Here is a 20,000-nt window from a genome sequence, read left to right as displayed (position 1 = left end):
ATGACGATGATGATGATGAGGATGATGATGATGACGATAATGATGAGGATGATGATGGTGATGATGATGAGGATGATGATGACGATAATGATGAGGATGATGATGATGATGGTGATGATGATGATGATGATGATGATATTTATGTCGTAGTTGTTATCGTTATCATTATCATTGTTATCCTTATTGATGTCATCGTCGTCGTCGTCATTGTTGTTGTTGTTGTTGTTGTTGTTAATTTGGATTCAGAACATGAAAAAAGCGTTAGAACACATCTCTGGAGAGCCAAGTATCAACTTTTGACTTCCATTGTCTAATTGAATGAATCTTTCTGTCTTTTTTCTTTTTTCTTCTTTAATCTTCTTGTTTTATCTTTTCTTTATTTAATATCATATTATTTTGTTGTATTTTATTTTATTTTTATAACATGCAATTTTAATTGTTGTTGTTGCTGTTGTTATTCTTCATTCGCTCGTTCGTTCGTTCGTTCGTTCGTTCGTTCGCGATATCTAAACAATACGGAGATTGAATAAAAGTTTAAACACTTGGTAAATATTCGAGTACTGCCTTCAAGCTAACAAAATGTTAAGTTAACGATCTAATCCATTAACTATATGTTTTAACGCCAGCTCATTAAAATCTCATCAAATACGTTACTTCCATAGACTTTCAAGCGAATATTGAGAAAGAGGAAGAGTGGCGGAGCAAAACACACCGAGAAAATGAGAGAGAGAGAGAGGCACATAGAGAGAAAGAGAGACACGGGGAGAGAGAGACACACAGAGAGACAGAAAGAGAGAGTATTTCGCGTAAACTTGTCTTTCTTTTTCATGCTTTAACTCTCTCTTTCCATCGTTTTAGTCTATGAATTATATAAAAAGAAGTTTGAAAAGAAAGCAATGTCTTGTAGCAAACAAATTCTAAACGTCGATTGTTGTTGTAATGTGTTGTTGTTGTTGTTGCTGTTATCGTCGTTGTTTAGCCCCAGGTCAACTTTGATGATTGAAAAGATCTATGATCAAAAGAAATTTTTAACTGTAACCACACACACACACACACACACACACACACACACACACACACACACACACACACACACACACACACACTCCTACAACCTCATCTTTTATTCTGCCTTGGATCATCCAGAACCGCAAACTATATTCTTCAGTGCGTTTTTCCCCCTCTAATTTCTTTTTAAAGATGCAAGGCTGTTTATTTGATTAAAATTCAGCTGCTATTTCTAGCAGATCAAATGACGTCGAAGAGTCACCTTTGTTGGTTGGTGAATTCTAAATGTCCTGTGGAGAAAGTTGTTGCTGCTGCTGCGGAGGCAACTGCTATTGTTCTTATTTAACCCTAGGTCGACCATGACATAGCATATATATACGATCAAAGGCATTCTAACTGTGACAACCTTGTCCTTTGACAAGAAGGAAGGATATGCTTTGCGGGAGATTTGGTTATTATTTCAAGCAGATCAAACGATTGCAGAGACTCCGTCGTTAACTCAATAGCATCCTTCATTATGTTGTCTCCATCGATAAAAAGAAAAAAAACCTTTAAAAAATAAATCGAATTAAGGGCTGTGTAGGCATGGCTGTTTAGGCGCAGGCGCGGCTGTGTGGTAAGAAGTTTGCTTCCCGCCACGTGGTTTCGGGTTCAGTCCCACTGCATGGCACCTTGTACAAGATTCTTCTGCTACAGCCTCGGGTCGACGAAAACTGAGAGAAACCCGTCGCAATGAAGGGCTGGCGCGGTCTTTCCTCCCTCCAACCATTGTCTTTGTTGTTTTGCTGGGGGGGGGGAGGAATGCCGCGAAGAGATCTTTGCCTGTTCGCAATTATTTATCTTTCACTTGTTTCAGTCGTTATATTGCAGCCCTTGCTGGAGCATCGACATGAACGGTTTATTTAGTCAAACAAATCGACTCTAGTACATTCCTATATTTCTTTCTAAAGTCTGGTGCTTATTTGATCGGTCTCTTTTTGCCAAACTGCTAGATACGGGAACGTAAACTACCCAACACCGGTTGTCAAACGATGGGGAACAAATACACATACACACACGCACACATACATACACACATATGTATGACAGGCTTCCGACCAGTTGCCGCCGACAAAATTCACTCACAAGCGAAGCATGATACATGCTGCCTAGTTATATCGATTGCGAACGACGGCTGTGGTTATGTTTAATTGCTTACAACTCTCAAAGAATAGGAGGGATAATTTCAAGAACTTAACAATTAATTTCTCAAGTTACTTAATTATATGCTTAGGGAAAGAATTGGTTTCTAAACTTAATTTATATGTTTAAAGAAGGCGATGGTTTTTCAATTTTTGTGTTACATCACTTGATATTTGCTATGATCGAGTCCCTGAAACGATGCGATGCAAAAGCAACGCTTAAACTACGGGATTCGAATTTCGTGTTCAAATATATCAGTATAAACAGATATTTGTTCTATATTTTTGAGGTGAAGAATTCTGTATTAAAAGGAGGCAGCACATATGCTAGGACACAATAACCTCCTAAGCAGACCTAGTGCAGATATGAGTAGAATGTGTATTAAGGAAGGATACAAAAATATTAGGTTTATAAGCCCTATAATTCACTCTGTAATTGCCCACGGGCAATGGTTAAGAGCGCAGGCTACTAGCCCCAAGATTGCGAGTTCTGTAATAATATCAGCAAAAAAATACTTTAGGAATGAGAACCCAGGGTTGGGTTCAAAGGAGAGTAAATCAGCCGAAACGTTGCGGTAACAACAAACAAGATGAGAACACACATCCTTCCAATGTAAATAATGTAAATGATAAACAGCTATTTGTGTAAAACCTGTCGCACTTTGTGCTTAACCTATACGAAAATGTCCCGTGGGTACTTAATTATCTAAGCCCTTCGATACCTATGGGACATTGTCCATCGATGACTTGTCTCCGCTGTTCTCGATTCAAGGTTGTTTTGGGCTTTTTTTTTTTAATCCCAGGTCTTGCAGGTTTTGAATTGTCATCGATGTCTCCTTGACTTTCTTTTACCTCTGAGATGGGGTGGTCCATATTAGTCTGGCCTCTATCCTTTGTTCTATCCAACATAGGAGGCACGCTAGGAATTCGAGTTACTGTGATATAGCTCTCAAGGTCAGTGAAACACACAAGCCAAAGACAGGACCTATTGGAGGATCCCGTAAGGTAACATTTAAACATGATATTTTACAAGTTAATTTACATGTTTAGGGAAGAGTCAGCTTTTACGTAGCTGACTCATACTGACTCAAAATACCTTGGGAAAGGTGCAGTTTTGTGTAAATGACAAGATAGCAGTGTATTTTTTTATATATAGTTGATTTCTTTCTCAGACAGATCCCTAATATTGTCGATGAATAAACCGAAGTTAGCCCTGATGAAGCAAATCTATCATCACGTTACAGCTGTTGATATAATTTTTTTCTCTTAAATGTAACATAATCTATAGCGACGCCATTTTGATTGCTGACATTTCGATTCACCTTTGTCACGTGTGTTATTTTGGCCAATGGAAGATTTCAATCGACCAGAAATGTTAGCCTTGCAGAAATCTTTGACAATCAGAAACGACTAGTTTGTTCGCAGTCTGTTATTTGATTCTCTCTTTACTCATTCGCTCGACACTACACAAGTCTTTCTTTCTCGAACAACCGATTATTGCTTTAATTTGGGCGTTTGGAAACTAGAGGATATTTATTAGATTGATGCAATTGCATCAGTTTGAATTAGAGTTTACTCTAAGTAAATTCAGTTTATACTGGTTGGAAGTAGAAAGGTTTTATGTGCCGAGGAGAGCGCGGTATAACTGAATATGAGATTTTAGTGTTATCTCGCTGAAATGATTTGCAACATTTGTGTTGTAGATGGAATGTTTTCTTAAAAGGCTGAAGACTGTTTTTCACGACAGCTAACTTGTACGGTTGATTATACCATTTTTTTTTTTTTTTTTTGAAGTTCTGATTCTGTTAATATTTTACGTATACTTAAGGTGGCGATCTGACAGAATCGTTAGCACGCCGGACGATATACTTAGCAGCATTTCGTTCGTCTTTACGTTCTGATTTCAACTTCCATTGGAGTCGACTTTTCACTTCATCCTTTCGGTCTGAGTACTGGGATCAATTTAATCGACTTAACCCTTCCCCAAAGCTACTGGCCTTGTGCAAAAACGTGAAACCAATATTTTACGTATACTTGATTTTCTCCTAATCAAAAAAAAATTGACTTTTTTAAATTTTGGAATTAAGGCTTTAGTCTATTTTGTAAGCAGCTCTTGCATTGCCTATTCTTCATTACCAAAAATAATTTTTTTAATTGGAGAATTTTATTAACAAAAGATCATTTAATGAACATAAAACCATATTTAAGGTTATTGCTGTTTTCAGTTGGTTTATGACAGAAAAATGCTCGTCATTTTCATTTTAACGAAATTAATCTGAATTTTGTCGAGTGCAGCTTAGCATTTGATCCTCTTGGGCTGAGATCGATAAAATATGAATCGGACACGTACTGAATTCGATATATTCTACTACATTATCCTCAAACAATGTCTAACCTCGTACTATGTGTCCATGTTAGAAACCCATGACTGTCACTTTAACAAAAACTTCGTTACTGGGTTAATTTATGCGACATTCCTGGTAATTCCAGCTGTTACATATCTATTAAAGCTTTCATTTAATTGCAGTTTTGTTACTCCTATTCCTGTTGGAATATGAAGAAAATATTATGACAGGTGATAACCATCTAAACCAATTAGTCAGCTAATTCATTAATTAACGGTTCTTTTATTACTATTTCAGCAAGTACGGTAGTCGAGTTTAGGCCTCACTAAGGAGATTTAAAAATGCTAAAACATGTCTGTACTTGTTGAAATGACTAAAATATTATTCATCATAGAATTTTGACTTTTCTTCACAATATAAATATTTCTAATTATATCAATGATGCACATTATATCAAATATGTTAACACTGACTTAATTATTAATTTTCATACGGAGAGTATCACAGAGTGATAAACCAAAGTGATTCATTTTTCTTAAACATATACTGTCGCGCCAACGAGAACTCTGCTTGTTTGCCCGACCTTCTATAAATAACAGCTAAATCTACCTGAAATCATACCTTGACATCTTCAAAAGCTACAGACAATAGATAATGTAGTTCCAGCTGCAACTGAGAGAACCTCTACTCAGTTACAGAATCTGTTAAAAATAACAGCCAAATCTTCCTCCAGTCATCCTATCAACATGAAAAGGAAAGACATTGATGTAATCGTAGATACATTATGTCCGAAATAATGATAGGGTGGTCACTATTAGAACGCCTTTGGTTATAATTATGATCAATGATAGCTGAACCGGCGCTGAACAATAATATACATAGAAAAACCTTTTCGAGGAGCAGGCCACATGAGATATGGCTCATCATCTGGCGGGCTGCACTACTACAAAATTCAAGGTAATATTTGGATAATGCACCATTCAGATAGTCCCGCGGGCCGCAGATTTCGTATGACTGCTTTACATGCGTCTGATCTAGAAATATCTCTCCGGAATCACTGCTGTCTTAGGAAAAGGAAAGACTCGGCAGATAATAGTTACACTCTGTGGAGAAAAGAAAAACCTGACGTGACCGGACTCTTATTCGGTCATTACAAATACAGTCTCCACTCTGCTCCGCAGTTGAGTGGTTTGTAGAAGCAAAGGCATCCACCTGGAAAAAATAATTTGTTTGGTCCAGCAAAATAAAGAGAAAAAAAAGCGTAAGAAAATAAAAGAAGGAACGAGCGCAAAAGAAATATATAAAAACAAGTAATGTGAAAGGGTTATATGTATAAAGTTGCATCAGATGAATTGCTTGTCACAAATGAATGCTTTTAGCTATGTAGTCGAACGTGCAAACAAATAAACATAATGAGCATGTTTCAACTAATACTTGCTATGATAATATTGGTAATTCTTGATACAAGATAGAAATGCTAGCAGCATTTCTACAAACAATAGCAACTGAAATTCGCTGATTCAACCAAGAAGCTTCTCTTTTTATCATTGTAAATGTCAACGAGACGACAACCGGGCTACTTGTTTTAAGTAGATGGCTGTCGAAGGACATAAATGCATATAGTTTCAATGGCGAATGGATGGAAAAGATAGCGGTTTATTCATTTCAAGTATTTGAGGCTCTTCCTCATTTCTACCTACATAAGGCTGAAGAGTTGTCAATCAATGATTGCATGACATATTGAAAGTGTCCACCGTCATTAGTCCCCCACAACAGACACTTCCTGTGTTGCCATGAGAAAGAAGTTACTATCTGTTCTGCTCAAGCTTGAAGGTTCCAGAATTGATGGAACGTTAACGAGAACCAATGCCCATAGGATGAAGTGGTTAAATGTACTGCGATGAGAAAAAAACCGTCGTTAAGTTTGTAGGCTAATCCATGGGATTATCATACATTGGCGCGAGATTGGTTGGTACAATGTTGCCTCAGTGGGGAGGGCCAAACTGATTCGGAGGTCACCATTGTTAAGCAAGTCCCTTCTTCAACAAATAAGCAAAACTGTACGAGGAAGCACGGGGAAATAAATGTAGGACAGTAAAAGTAAAATCAAAATAAATCTCAAATATGAATATATTTTCTAAAGACAATGTTCACGTATATTTTAAGCTAAAATAGAGTGTTTAATTAACGTAACAAAGATCTCTCATTCAGACACAAAACTACGAATTTGAAGGATGGTTGAGTCAGCATTTGACAAGTACTTTATTCAATCGATATCGGAAGAATGAAAAGAAAAGATGACCTGAGCGGGATTTGAAGTAAGCTAAAGGGTCGTAGCTAAAAGCCACAAGGATTTTTGCCTGACTTTTAACGTTTCTGTCATCTCCAGTCCTCTTTAAATGACATAAGATTAAGGTTATTTGTTTCGTTTTGAAATATATTGCAAGGCTCACACTGGGCGCCGGAATGGCTGAATGATTAAGTTCGCATCGGAATAACGGTTCAGCAAAAGAAACCGAGAGAATAAATTACCAAGTTTCAAAAATAAGTACCGGGTTTGATTCATTCGACTAAAAATTCCTCAAAGTGGTGCCCCAGCATGGCCGCAGTCTAATGACTGAAATAAGTAAAATATAAAAGATGTGGCTATAACAGAAGAACACTTGCCCAATGAGATCGAACCCATGACCACATGGTTGCAAAGTGAACTTCTCAACCATACGGCAACGCCTACGGTCGGTGTCCACCATTCATCGTGTCTTAGTAAAGATAAATAACAAACGAAAGAATCAAGATGTTATATGATATTTAATAAAATCGAACAGTTAATAACAAATGATAAATAAATAATAAACAAATAAATAAATACATACATATTAATAATTAATTTGACAAATAAATGAACTGAATAAATTAGATTTTTTATAAAATTGAAAATCCTTAAATAATTAATATATTATGATAATATCAGATTAACTCATTATAATATTTACATCATCGTTTGTCATAGACAAAAATCAGTCTGCACCAACATAAACACCGCTTTCCTCCATTGCTTTTATCATATATATATTTTTGCTTTCATATTTTACATTAAATTCTGATAAATTTTTCTATGTTTATGCTTTACTTTGTTTTAGGTTTTTTTCTATTATTATTTTTATAATTTTTTTTTTAATAATTTTTTTTCTGTTCATTTCAATTCACAGACCAGAACTTTCGGCAATTTCGTCATCACAGTCAGCTTCTTCGGGAAGCAATCAATTTGCATTCTTTACAAAATGGGAGTGGGAGGGGGCAGCATTTTGACCCCCAAAGAAGAAAAACAAAACCATAAAACAATAAATACATAAACACACATACACAAACATACCACACACACACATTTTACTTTAACGTCTGTTTTTCCTTGCTTGCATGGGTCAGACGGGGACGTGTTGGAGCAGAGTTATTTATGACCAGATAACTTTTCTGATGCCAACCCCTACCCGTGTCTTCAAGCAACGGGATAAATAATTTCCCAGTCTATCGAAGAACAAGCAATCTGGAATTGTCAACGCAAAGAACTAGAAGCAGACCACAACATACGACTGAGCCCTTTGCGTACGATGATCATGCAACGAAGCAAGAAATCCGGACATGCTTTCGCAATGGGCAGCAAGCAAGAGACATATCTAATACTATCGACATTGGTTATAATCAGCAAACACACCCGAAGACAAGGGAAATACGAACACACGCACGCGCGCATACACACATATATACGAATATCTCTGAATACATACGTAAAAACAGACGCGCACGCACGCACACATATACACAATAGGCATATATATATACGTAGACATGTATATATACAAACACATAGACACATACGTACATACATACACACATATATGCACATAGATTCACACGTTGTTTAAACGCTTTTAGGCTGTGATATTTCATCCAGGGTAAGTTTCTTTAAAGACAGTGTTAAAAAACACATTATACCTCAAAATCAGGCGAAACGAATGCCCTGGAGCGGAACGAGAACGACACAGAGATATTTCGCTGCTGTTTCACTTATAATACATATATTTACACAACATACATATACATAAATATACACACGGACAGAGGCAGAGATAGACACTTACAAACATACATACATACATACATACATACATACATACATACATAAAAAGTAAAGGGGCTGGGGTGATGGTCAAGAGTAAAAAGTTTCCGGAAATGTTTGAATTAAATAAATACTACAGAATGAAATGAGACACAAATTAAATTAAGTTGAATTAAATTAAATTAATTTTTTAAAAAAAACATGAAAAAACACAAACATTGTTACAGATCTTAGTTTCGAAAACAGAAGTATATATACGACGATATTAAATAATATAAATTTGTTATATAATGATATAATAATAGTCCACTTCTCTGGAAATTTTTTACCATCATAGAAGTACGTTTTTTTCTTATACTTTCTCATATCTTCTTGTTTTCGTCTTTTTTTTATTTATTTATATTTTTTGTTGCTTTACCCCTTTCCGTTTTGTTGTTGTTGTTGTTGTTGTTTCATTTGGCAGAGAAATTCAGAAATTTGAAAGAGATTTTCTGTTGTTCTTTTGTTATTGAGGTGTTTTTCTTTCCGTCCTCTTTAAATTGATTTCAAGACGTTTTTGCTTTTGTTTTTTCCCCCCAAAAAAGTTGTCTTCCTTTTTACTTTTAAGAGAACAAGTTTAAAAGAGTAACGGATGAAACATATCAATAATTGCACCAGTCTTCTGCAATCCAGCTAATAAGAAACGCATGGCGTTTATACATGTCATCGGGAAGTTTGCCGCTTTCCAAGTAAGGCACAGAGGACCTTTTCAGCTGCTCCAGAAAGTTTCTAAAAGGGTCCACGAAACCTCGGCCAACGGTGATGATGCCTCGCTGGTCTCTTGATGACTGAGCACTCCGCGGAATTCCAACTGTCGATGCCGGTGTACATACCTCCATCATGCCCGTGTCTACCTGTAAAGGTTGGATTGCTTTGATGTAGAATTCGCTAGTTCCATGACACTGGAGGATAGCAAGAGGCACCATGGTTAGCGCTTCGGCCACGACAATAATCCCAAGCGTCGTTCCAACATATAGGTGGCCCGCAACGACATTCATAGCTGTGACTAGGCAGGTTTTCTCTGGGAAAGAAAAAGGAGAAAAAGTGTAAGAAAGACTTTTCTAGTAAATATATATAACTAGGCACAAGCATGGTTGTGTGGTTAAGAAGCTCGCTTCGCAATTACAGAGTTTTGAGTTCAGTCCCACTGCACGACACCTTGAGCAAGTGTCTTCTATAAGCCTTGTGTTGACGAATGCATTGCGAGTAAATTTGGTAGATGGAAACTGCGTGGGAGTCCATTGTGTGAATGGGGGCGTGTGTGTGCGTACATGTGTGAATTTATGTATACAGTATATGGGCTACTAACAGTTTCTTGCTTTGGAGACATGGGTCTCCAAAGCAAAAAAAACTATTAGTAGATCATATCTTTATACTGTGTATGCGAAATGATATTTATCGCTCACTGGATGAGGTACAGAACAGTAAACTATATATACAGGGTTGGCCAAAAGTTACTTGACAGTAAATCAAAACCATTTAATTCCAAGATTAAAGCAAAAAATAATTTTATATGAGACTTCGCTAATAAATAGACAAAGGTTGGAAAAAACAGTGATTTTAACTCACAGCATTCAATTATTAAACATTTATAATTGGAATGAATAAATAAAATTGAATATTAAGTATTTATGGAATTTTGATTTACTGTTGGGCGACTTTTGGCCAAACCTACACACACACACACACACACACACATATATATAGAGAGAGACAGAGACAGATAGATAGATAGATAGATAGATAGATAGATAGATAGATGCATGCATGCATATATAATACACACATACATACGTATGTCGAGGGGTAGTCTTGTAAATCAAATTAACATTGTAAGTTTCTTTTCTCCTTCCAACAAAGATGAAAGGTAAAATCAACCTTGATGGGATTTGAACTCAGAATGTAAAGTTACATAACTAAATACTGAAGGTCCTATTTTCAAGAATGGTTTAATCTGTGGAAGACTTGGCTGCTAATTCTAGCAGGTTATGATACCACATACAGGTCCCTTCATTAGCTCATGTGTATACATGTGTGTGTGCGTGTGTGTGTGTGGTCTGTGGTGTTAATGTGTGAAAAGAATATTACACTTCTTGTCAGTGTCCAATTCGTAATTATAATAACAATTAGGACATTTAATGAATTATTTTGATTAGACATAAAGACATTTAAAAAAAAAAACATTTCTTTGATCCTGAAAAATGCAGTTAAAATAAATTGTGTGAACCTCAATATTCTATAAAGGTGGCTCTATATGGGCAGCTCGATATAGCTGCCAAATCTCCCTCAAATTGCTCTCTACCACTACTACTACTAATAATAATAATAATAACAACAATAATAATAAAATAATGTTGGATGATTGTAATTGAATGATAATCAAAGCTGAAATATCTTTGATCACAGGTTTGTTCACTCAAGGTGGACTTGGACGCGGAGAACCAAAGCAATACTGTCACCAACAATGAGAACAACAACAGCAACACCAACAACAACTAGTATGCAGGTTTTATTTTCATCATCAATATATATATTTTTTTTCCCCTATTTTTATTAATCAACCCAACGCAGATAAAAATGTAGAATTAATCCCAGTGAGATCTGAACACAGAGAAATAAAAACAGTATTATGTTCTTCCGGCTCTGCTTTATTTATCATCATCACCTTATGATGATCTTTTGATTATTCTGTATTTTCCATTTTACTTTACTCCCATCAGCATTCCTATAAACCCTTTTTCCTTGCATTTTTAGGGGGGGGGGTGTCTTTCTTTCTCTTGTGGGGCTATAAAATCTGTAGAATATGCATGAGTGACCCTCTAAAACAGCATTAATTTTTATTTTCTCTATTTTCCGTTTTACATATTTATTCTTTTATATACTTTTTCCAAATGTGAAACAAGGAGAAGGCAGGAAGGAGGGGGTGGGGGTAATTACTGAATTATTGAATTTTTATTATTATTGTTATTTACAATAAATAAACTCTGGCCTTGTGAAGGACATAAAGTTCATTAGCAGCCCATTTCTCTTCAGGGATGATCAAAACCGAAATAACCAATTACTTTCCCAAGTTTTTCAAGGGGGATGTTTTTTTGATTTCTCCATTTTTTTTGTTGTTGTTTTTTGCTTGATTTGTTTTGTTTGTTTTTTCTCAGTTCAATTTCCAAAGGAGGAATATTTCTATTATGAATTACAATTTCCATTATTTTAATTTAATGAAAATTTAAAAATTTATAGAATTGTTTGTAAATTATTTTTCTTGTTGCTGTTGTTGTTGTTGTCAATTTCATTTATGAAGTTAAAAATAAAAAATTCTTTTTAAAAGGATTCCAGCAGTCCTAAACAGTGAAATACTGTTCAATGGATACAAGTTTGCTTTCTTCTTTTTTGACTATTTGAGTTTATTTTTTCATCTTCTTCTGAATGTTAAAAATATATATATATATATATATATATAAAAATCAGGAAAAAAAAACCCAAAAGAACAATACCACACACACACACAAAACCTTTGAAATGAAATATGATAACCTTTTCTCCTTCTCTGATATTTTTCAACTCCTTTTTGAAAATTAAATAAAAATGAATTTCAGAGAGGAGAGAAAATAATAATAATAATAATAATAATAATAATAATAATAATAATAATAATAATCCTTTCTCCTATAGGCACAAGGCTTGAAATTTTGGGGGATGGGACTAGTTGATTACATCAACCCAAGTGTTCAACTGGTACTTATTTTATCGACCCCAAAAGGATGAAAGGTAAAGTTGACCTCGATGGAATTTGAACTCAGAACATAGCGACAGGCAAAAAGCTGCTAAGCATTTCATCCAGTGTGCTAACGATTCTGCCAGTTCGCTGCCTTAATTATAATAATGATAATGATAATAATGATAATGAAGGTGACAAGCTGGCAGAAATATTAGCACGCCGGGCGAAATGCTTGGTGGTATTCCGTCTGTCTTTATGTTCCGAGTTCAAATTCTGCTGAGGTCGATTTTGCCTTTCCTCCTTTCAGGGTCAATAAATTAAAAACCAGTTGCGTACTGGGGTCGATCTAATCAACTAGCCTCCTCCCGCAAAATTTCAGGCCTTGTGCCTAGAGTAGAAAAGAATAATATTAATGATAATAATGATAACTGATAAAAAAAATGTCCACCACAGAAAAAAAAAAATGAAATAACGATAAGAAATCTCGTTAATTGCCTCATCTTTCATTAAAGCATCACTTCATCTTGATTCAATTTGTTGTTAATTATTCAGAAGTAAAACTTGCCTGCGGTGCTAATAAACCAGCTCCAGCCACAAGAGGTCTCTGGTTTCCTTTGGAGGTTTTTCAACAGAAGTTTAGGCACAGAGATGGCTTCATCATTAAGAAGTCCACTTTGCAACCACATGGTTTTGGGTTCAGTTCCACTGAATGACATCTTCAGCAAAAGTGTCTTCCACTACAGCCTTGGGCCAACTAATGATTTGTGAAAGAATTTGATAGGTAGAAACTGTGTCGAAGCTCACCATATACATACGTGCACCAAGGAATTCCTCACATACATCCAACAATGAAAGTGCACTACCCCCAATGACACCTAGTAGCCACAAGCAGTTAACATGCTCTGCTGACAGACAACAAGGGACATTCCCATAACAAGGTTTAGATACCACACCTTAAAGTCTCCTATCCAAACTTTAATTTTAAAAATAAAACTACATAGGTGCAGCATGGCTGTTTGGTAAGAAGCTTGCTTCCCAACCACATGGTTCCAGGTTCAGTTCCAATGCATGGCCCCTTGGGTAAGTGTCTTCTACTATAGCCTCACACTGACCAAAGCCTTGCGAGTGGATTTGGTAGACGGAAACTTAAAGAAGCCCATGTGAGTGTTTGTCCTTTTGTTTGACCCCACCACCACCACCACCACCACCACTCCTTGACAACCTGTGTTGCCATGTTTACATCCGTGGAACTTAGCAGTTTGGCAAAAGATACTAATAGAATAAGTACCAGGCCCCAGCATGGTCGCAGTCCAACGACTAAAAGAAGTAAAAAACAGCAAACACAAAACAAAAAAGATATGTAATTTAAAATCCAGACACACTATAGAATATTTATTAAGTGGGGCTTTTTTTGTCTGTTCACCCCCACCCCCACCCCCACCCACCCCCCGCCTCGGAATAAATAATCGAGAAACTAAGCAGCACATCAAATGTGTCAACAAGTGTTTAAACTGTAATCTCTCCACTTCTTCCTGCTGATGTGTTTTGTCCACAGAAAATATTCAAAATTCTGATGTCAAAAACTGTCAAGCACTTTTCAGAAAAAAACCACAACCTCCCAGCAAACCAGCGAGACAGCCTCAACAGCCATATTAAAGGCTAGAAATAGCAGCTATTCTCCCCCACACCCTGTATCATTCCTAACTATCTTTAAAAAAAAAGGGGGGAAGGATATATTACATGATGTAGCCCTAGACATCATTCTCATTCTTACATCTGCTGCTCCCTTTCTGGTCCAGGCAAGCCAATGAGACAGCCTCCACATCATCATATTGAAGGCTAGAAATCACACAATGTTAGATGATGAAATGGCTTTGGGGTTCCACCAGAATAAAATAGTAAGCAAAGGGGGTCCATAAATTAAAAATGATTGACAACTGCTATAGGCTTATGTGAACTGCTGAAGATAGCAGTTAAATTTCCCTCAAATAACACCCTACTAGATTTAAAAAGGGAAAGAGACAACTACTTTCACCATTGAAGAAATTGGCTAAAACAATAGAAGAGATTCAAAGTATATCTAAAAAGAATGGCTGGCTATGGATGGAGTGTCTTTGACCATAGTTCTGCTCAACCAGATCTGATCTGATGCTAGGCATCAACAACATAAATTTAATCAACATTCTTCAGTATAGAAACTTCAATTAAAATCTACACATTCATTATCATAATTAACATTTTAGATCCAACCACAAAGATATGCAAAATTATTCCTTGTGGTATTTAGATAATCCCATTTACACTAAACCTCTACTCATCCATCATACAAAACCCACCCCACACCATTTTATACTTCCCCACCTATTCCCACTCCAACTCTGAGTCGGTGAGGGAAGCCCCTTTTATGGTCATGTGATCAACTAGAAACAGCAGCCAATAGTGTAATAGAAATATATTCATATGCGCGTTACTATGGATACATAAAAATGCAATTTTTTCTCATTGGTGAGAATATTATCCTTCTTTTCCATTCATAGTCGCTATCATTATGACATGGGAGCTTCTATATGGTCATTCCACATGCTGAATATAACAGTAAAATCTCTTCCAAATCACTTTAATATAACATATAAACAACTGCAAGCAGTATAGCATAACAGCATTTTAAACAACCCCTTGTAATTTTCCATTTATAAAAAAAACAACTGACTTGGCTAAACTGCATCTTAAAATCAAATTTAGACAAAGCCCGCAATGACTCAACTCATTTATAGAGTCTGTCGAAGTTCTGCCTTCATTGATTAAAAAACTCTTTCAATACCAACCCGCCAGAGACCTGCCTTAGGTTCTCTGAAATGAAACTTCTTTTCCAAAGTGTTCATACTTAAATTAAAATCCTTCAATGTTAACACCAGCTTAATAATGACAAAATGAGTTACTTCAACTAAATCCCATTCTGGTTCATGCTCCAAATTCCTGATTATTTTCAAAAATTAATTGAAACATGTAGGCAGCTTTTTTCATTTGAAAAGTGGTCCCAAAAGGGTCAACTTTCAACAAGCAGCAACCAATATTTGCAATGGTGAAGAAATTTAAAACACACAGCCAGTGAGGGAGCTCCTGTATGGATATTCAAACTGCTAGAAATAGCAACCAAATTTTCCTCAAATTACATTCTACCGACTTAAAAACTGAAGGATGCTTTAGATAATGTAATCTATAAAACTAAAAACTGAAATGAATAAAGTCAGAAAGCCTTTGATCACAGATTCATTCATTTAGGGGCCAGCCTAGGGATATACAACAGGCATGGCATCTTGGGCAAGTATCTTCTACAATGGTCCTGAGCCAACCAAAGCTTTGTGTGTAGATTTGGTAGACAGAAACTGAAAGAGGCTTCCCATGTGTGTGTGTGTGTGTAGATGTGTTTGCATATGTGTGTGTGTGTGTTTCAGTGTTTGTTACTCCACTCTCCAGCTGACAACCAGTGTTGGCTCATTTATATCCCTGCAACTAAATGATTTAGCAAATGAGGCTGATACTTTAAGTGCAAAACTTAAAAGAAACAGAAAAACTGGAGTCAATCTGTTTGACTAAAAATCCTTCAATGGTGTGCCCCAGCATGGCCATAGCCCAATGACTGAACCACGTAAAAGATAAAGGATATCAATTAACATTTTCAGTTCCCTAGCTTGCAGTATTTGCCATTCAGAGAGAGTAAAGATACATAAAAAACAACATCGATATAAAACTTAAAACACTCACTTTTTGGTCTCTTAATATCCGCAACTGCAGACTCACAGTCAAGTGTTGACTCTTGAAGATGAGTGTGAACATTCCACCTCACAACAGTAGAACCTAAATTAAATAATAAAATAAAATTAATTTTTTAAAAAACAAAAAAAAAAACTATCAAAAAAATTCTATTTACAAATTTTTAAAAATATTTTTGCAGGATTAAAAAAATCTTTCTAAATTAAAAAAAAAATGCAGTTTGCAGGGTGAAAGTGCAGGAAGTAAAACTGCAAAGAAATCTATCATTTTAGAATGCTCAACCAACAGAAAAAATGCACCACTACCACCACTGTCCATACCACTACCACCAACTGTACTCTCCTGATTTGATGTTTTGCTGATAGAATTAAAATTCTAAAATGTCATATATAACGCTTTTCTACCATCATAAGTGGCTATTCATCTCATCTACCTGTCTACATACTTATGATCTTTACTTCATACTTATGATCTTTACTTCATACTTATAATCTTTACTTCATACTTATGATCTTTACTTCTTACATCATACAATATGTTAGTGTATCATATAGTCACAAGTGTAGTTATGTGATAAGGAGTTAGCTTCCCAATTACATGGTTCCGGGTTCAATCCCACTGCGTGGCACCTTGGACAAGTGTCTTCTACTATAGTCTCAGGCTGATCAAAGCCTTCTGAATGGATTTGATAGACAGAAACTGAAAGAAGCCCATCATATATATATGTATGTATGTATGTGTATGTATATATATATATATATATATATATATATATATATATATATATATATATATATATATATATATATATACATACACTAGCAGTAAAACCTGTTGTTGATCAGGTAATTACTTTTACAGTTTATCTGGAGCCACATTGAATGTATTATTATATGTATAATTTACTCCTCCTGTATGTGTGCATTTTTAGAAGATAAAACTATGTAATAATCGAAGTAGATGAAAGATCAATATCATTCTTTGTCGGCTATCTGCAAGTCTGTTTGCAGTTTCTTGTGATGCTTTTCAAAGACAATCAGCTGCAAGTCATGCATGTCTTTCATCTTCATTTTCTGCTGCAGGTCAAACTGCCATTCTTTGTTTGCTCTCTGAAAATCATGCATTTTGTTGATGTTCGGTTTCAGATGCATGCCGAGCTTGCTTTCTTTGTCGCTGATCTGCAAGCCATGAACGTGTCTCATCGTCATTTTCTGATGCATGCCGTGCATTTGTTTGGTATTCGTATTGTGATAGTCTTTTTTTATAAGATTTTTTCCATAATAAATATAAGTAATAGTGAAATGAATTTACAAATGCTGAATGGTGTCAGTGTTTTTGCTGAAATTCTGACGCTATATTACAGGAATGCAGGGCAAGGTATTGTGTGGTTGTCTTTTTGCTGGTGTGTCGATTATTTTCGTTTCACACTGAATTTGTGTCTGTGTGCGTATGGCTTCACTGTCAGATTGTCTCTGCTTATATGAAAGAAATCTACATTATTTACCTTATTTACAATTGACAGATGTTTGTCCTCATCTTGCCTGTTGTTAACACAACGTTTCAGCTGATATACCCTCCAGCCTTCATCAGGTGTCTTGAGGAAATTTCGAACCTGGGTTCTCATTCCTAAGGTGTCTTTCTATGTTATTATTATTATTATTATTATTATTATTATTATTATTATTCAGGTGAATAATAATAATAATAGGTGACTGCTTGGAATCAAACTCGGAATCTTGGGGTTAGTAGCCTGCGCTCTTAACTACTACGCCATATGCCTGTCAGTTGTAAATAATGTAAATGAATTTTCTGTTGAACAAATTCCACTCACAAGGTATCATGTCAGCTTAAGACTATGATGAAAGACATTATGTGAGGTGTTGTGCAGTAGGATTGAACCTAGAACCACAAGGTTACAAAATAAACTTCTAAACTACACAGCTACAGCTGCACCCATTATAAATAGGAATATTATATATCTATCTCGTTAACCATTAGTCTAGTAACTGCCTTTATATAACCACTCTCTCTCTCTCTCTTAGTTCATGAAACCATTTATAATCCTCTCCAATTTTCCACATGTCTATCTTTCTGTCTATGTCTATGTCTATCTATTAACGTATCTAACTGCCATCTCCCCATCTATCTCACAAACATTGCATTTATCTCCCGATATATCAATTTATCTATCTGCCCATCTGCCCCTATCAATCTCTCCATCTGTCTGCCAACATCAGATAAACACAAACTGCTGGCTTCTTTACAAGTTTCAGGTATTAGGTTGGCAAGACAACTCGCCATGTCAGGTATCACTTTTGCCAGTGGGAAGAAACCTTTAAACAAACGGACTTCAATGACTATCAGAAAATAATTAATAAGATGGAGTAGGTTTTCTGCTAAAATCATGTTACGTTTGCTGAAGCAAGGAAACGAGCAGAACGACTGATGAAGCTGCTCCAACCGCTGCCAAACAAAAACATGTCTTTCATGGCGGCATTTGGACAAAGTTAATTTCCATGCCACCGCATACTACCAACATTGCTAATAGAGAAAAGACAAAAGCGAAAATTTAAAAATAAAAAAGGGAAAGTGGTTGTGGTGGTGGTGGTGGTGGTGGTGGTGGTGGTGTTAATTATGATTATGACAATGACAGTGGCAGTGGTGGTAATGATGGTGGTGGTGTGATGATGGTGGAAGTGGTGGTGGTGGTGGTGTGATGGTGGTGGTGGTGGTGGTGTGGTGGAGATGATGATGGCAGTAATGTGATGGTGGTGGGGGTGGGGGTGTGATGGTCGCAGTGGTGGTGTTGGTATGATGGTGGTGATGAGAGAAGTGCATAAATGACATAGAGGATAACATAGAAAAGAGAGAAATAGACATTAAAGGACAGAAGACAATGAGAGAGAGAGAGAAAGAAGGCAGCTGTAAAGCAGAAATAGATAGGCAGGAGAATAAACAATAAGAATATACAAATAGGGAGAGAGAGAGAGAGAGAGAGAGATTAATAGAGAGAAGGAGAGAGAGTGGGTGTGTGGTGGGGGAATAAGTAGATAGAAGGAGCAGAAAGGGAAGGGTGGTGGGAAAGAAGACGTAAGACGTAAAGCAGACAAGAAGACATAAGTGACTATGGATGATAAAGATGGAGACTTGCCTGGACCAGAGCTAAATTTAGCTAAAGTAAATACAGTGGAATAAAGAAGACAGTTGTATTGATGAGCAACAGATAGCAGTGAGGAGAAGGGGGGAGGTGAGGAGGAGGAGGAGGAGGAGGATGAAGAGGAGTTTATAATGTAGGAAGTGGTGGGAGAAGGGGGAAGATATAGTATTTATGCAGAGCTTCTTGCCTGCAGCTTAAAGAATGTGTGTGTGTGTGTGTGTGTGTGTGTGTGTGTGTGTGTGCTATGTATATGTGTGTGTATATATATATATATATATATATATATGTGTGTGTGTATGTATATCTGTGTGTATATATTATATATATATATATATGTGTGTGTGTGTATGTGTGTGTGTGTGTGTATATATATATATATATCTATATATATATGTGTATATACATATATGTGTATACATGTGTGTATATATACACACACACATATATATATATATATGTGCATATATATACATATATATATATGTATATATGTATATATACATATATATGTGTGTGTGTGTGTATATATATATATATGTATGTATATATGTGTGTGTGTGTGTGTGTATGTGTATATATATGTATGTATCTGTGCTTACTTTCTCAGTGTGTGTGTGTGTGTGTACATATAAAGTGGTAAAAAGCAAAGTTAGAGGAATAAAAA

General features: G+C 35.9%; 1 protein-coding gene across 2 annotated transcripts in view; it reads right to left on the bottom strand.

Annotated features, from left to right (window-relative positions):
• The window catches only part of LOC106878164 (leucine-rich repeat serine/threonine-protein kinase 1), a 110,866-nt gene that overhangs the window by 2,679 nt on the left and 88,187 nt on the right, over window positions 1-20,000 (bottom strand). Inside the window, exons 34-35 of one of the 2 annotated variants that reach the window (XM_089363882.1) lie at window positions 16,171-16,263; window positions 7,324-9,711 (exon numbers count right to left, since the gene is read on the bottom strand). In XM_089363882.1, the coding sequence (XP_089220008.1) occupies window positions 9,293-9,711; window positions 16,171-16,263 (512 nt within the window). In that variant the 3' untranslated portion in view covers window positions 7,324-9,292. Of the gene's footprint in view, window positions 1-7,323; window positions 9,712-16,170; window positions 16,264-20,000 lie in introns of those variants that run through there. The other variant, XM_089363883.1, reaches the window with a different exon arrangement.

The sequence above is a fragment of the Octopus bimaculoides genome, chromosome 15 (genome assembly GCF_046866305.1).
Source record: "Octopus bimaculoides isolate indiv1 chromosome 15, ASM4686630v1, whole genome shotgun sequence".
Lineage (NCBI taxonomy): Eukaryota > Metazoa > Mollusca > Cephalopoda > Octopoda > Octopodidae > Octopus > Octopus bimaculoides.
The sequence above is the reverse complement of the archived record's forward strand: the minus strand, read 5'-3'. Positions and strand labels throughout refer to the sequence as shown.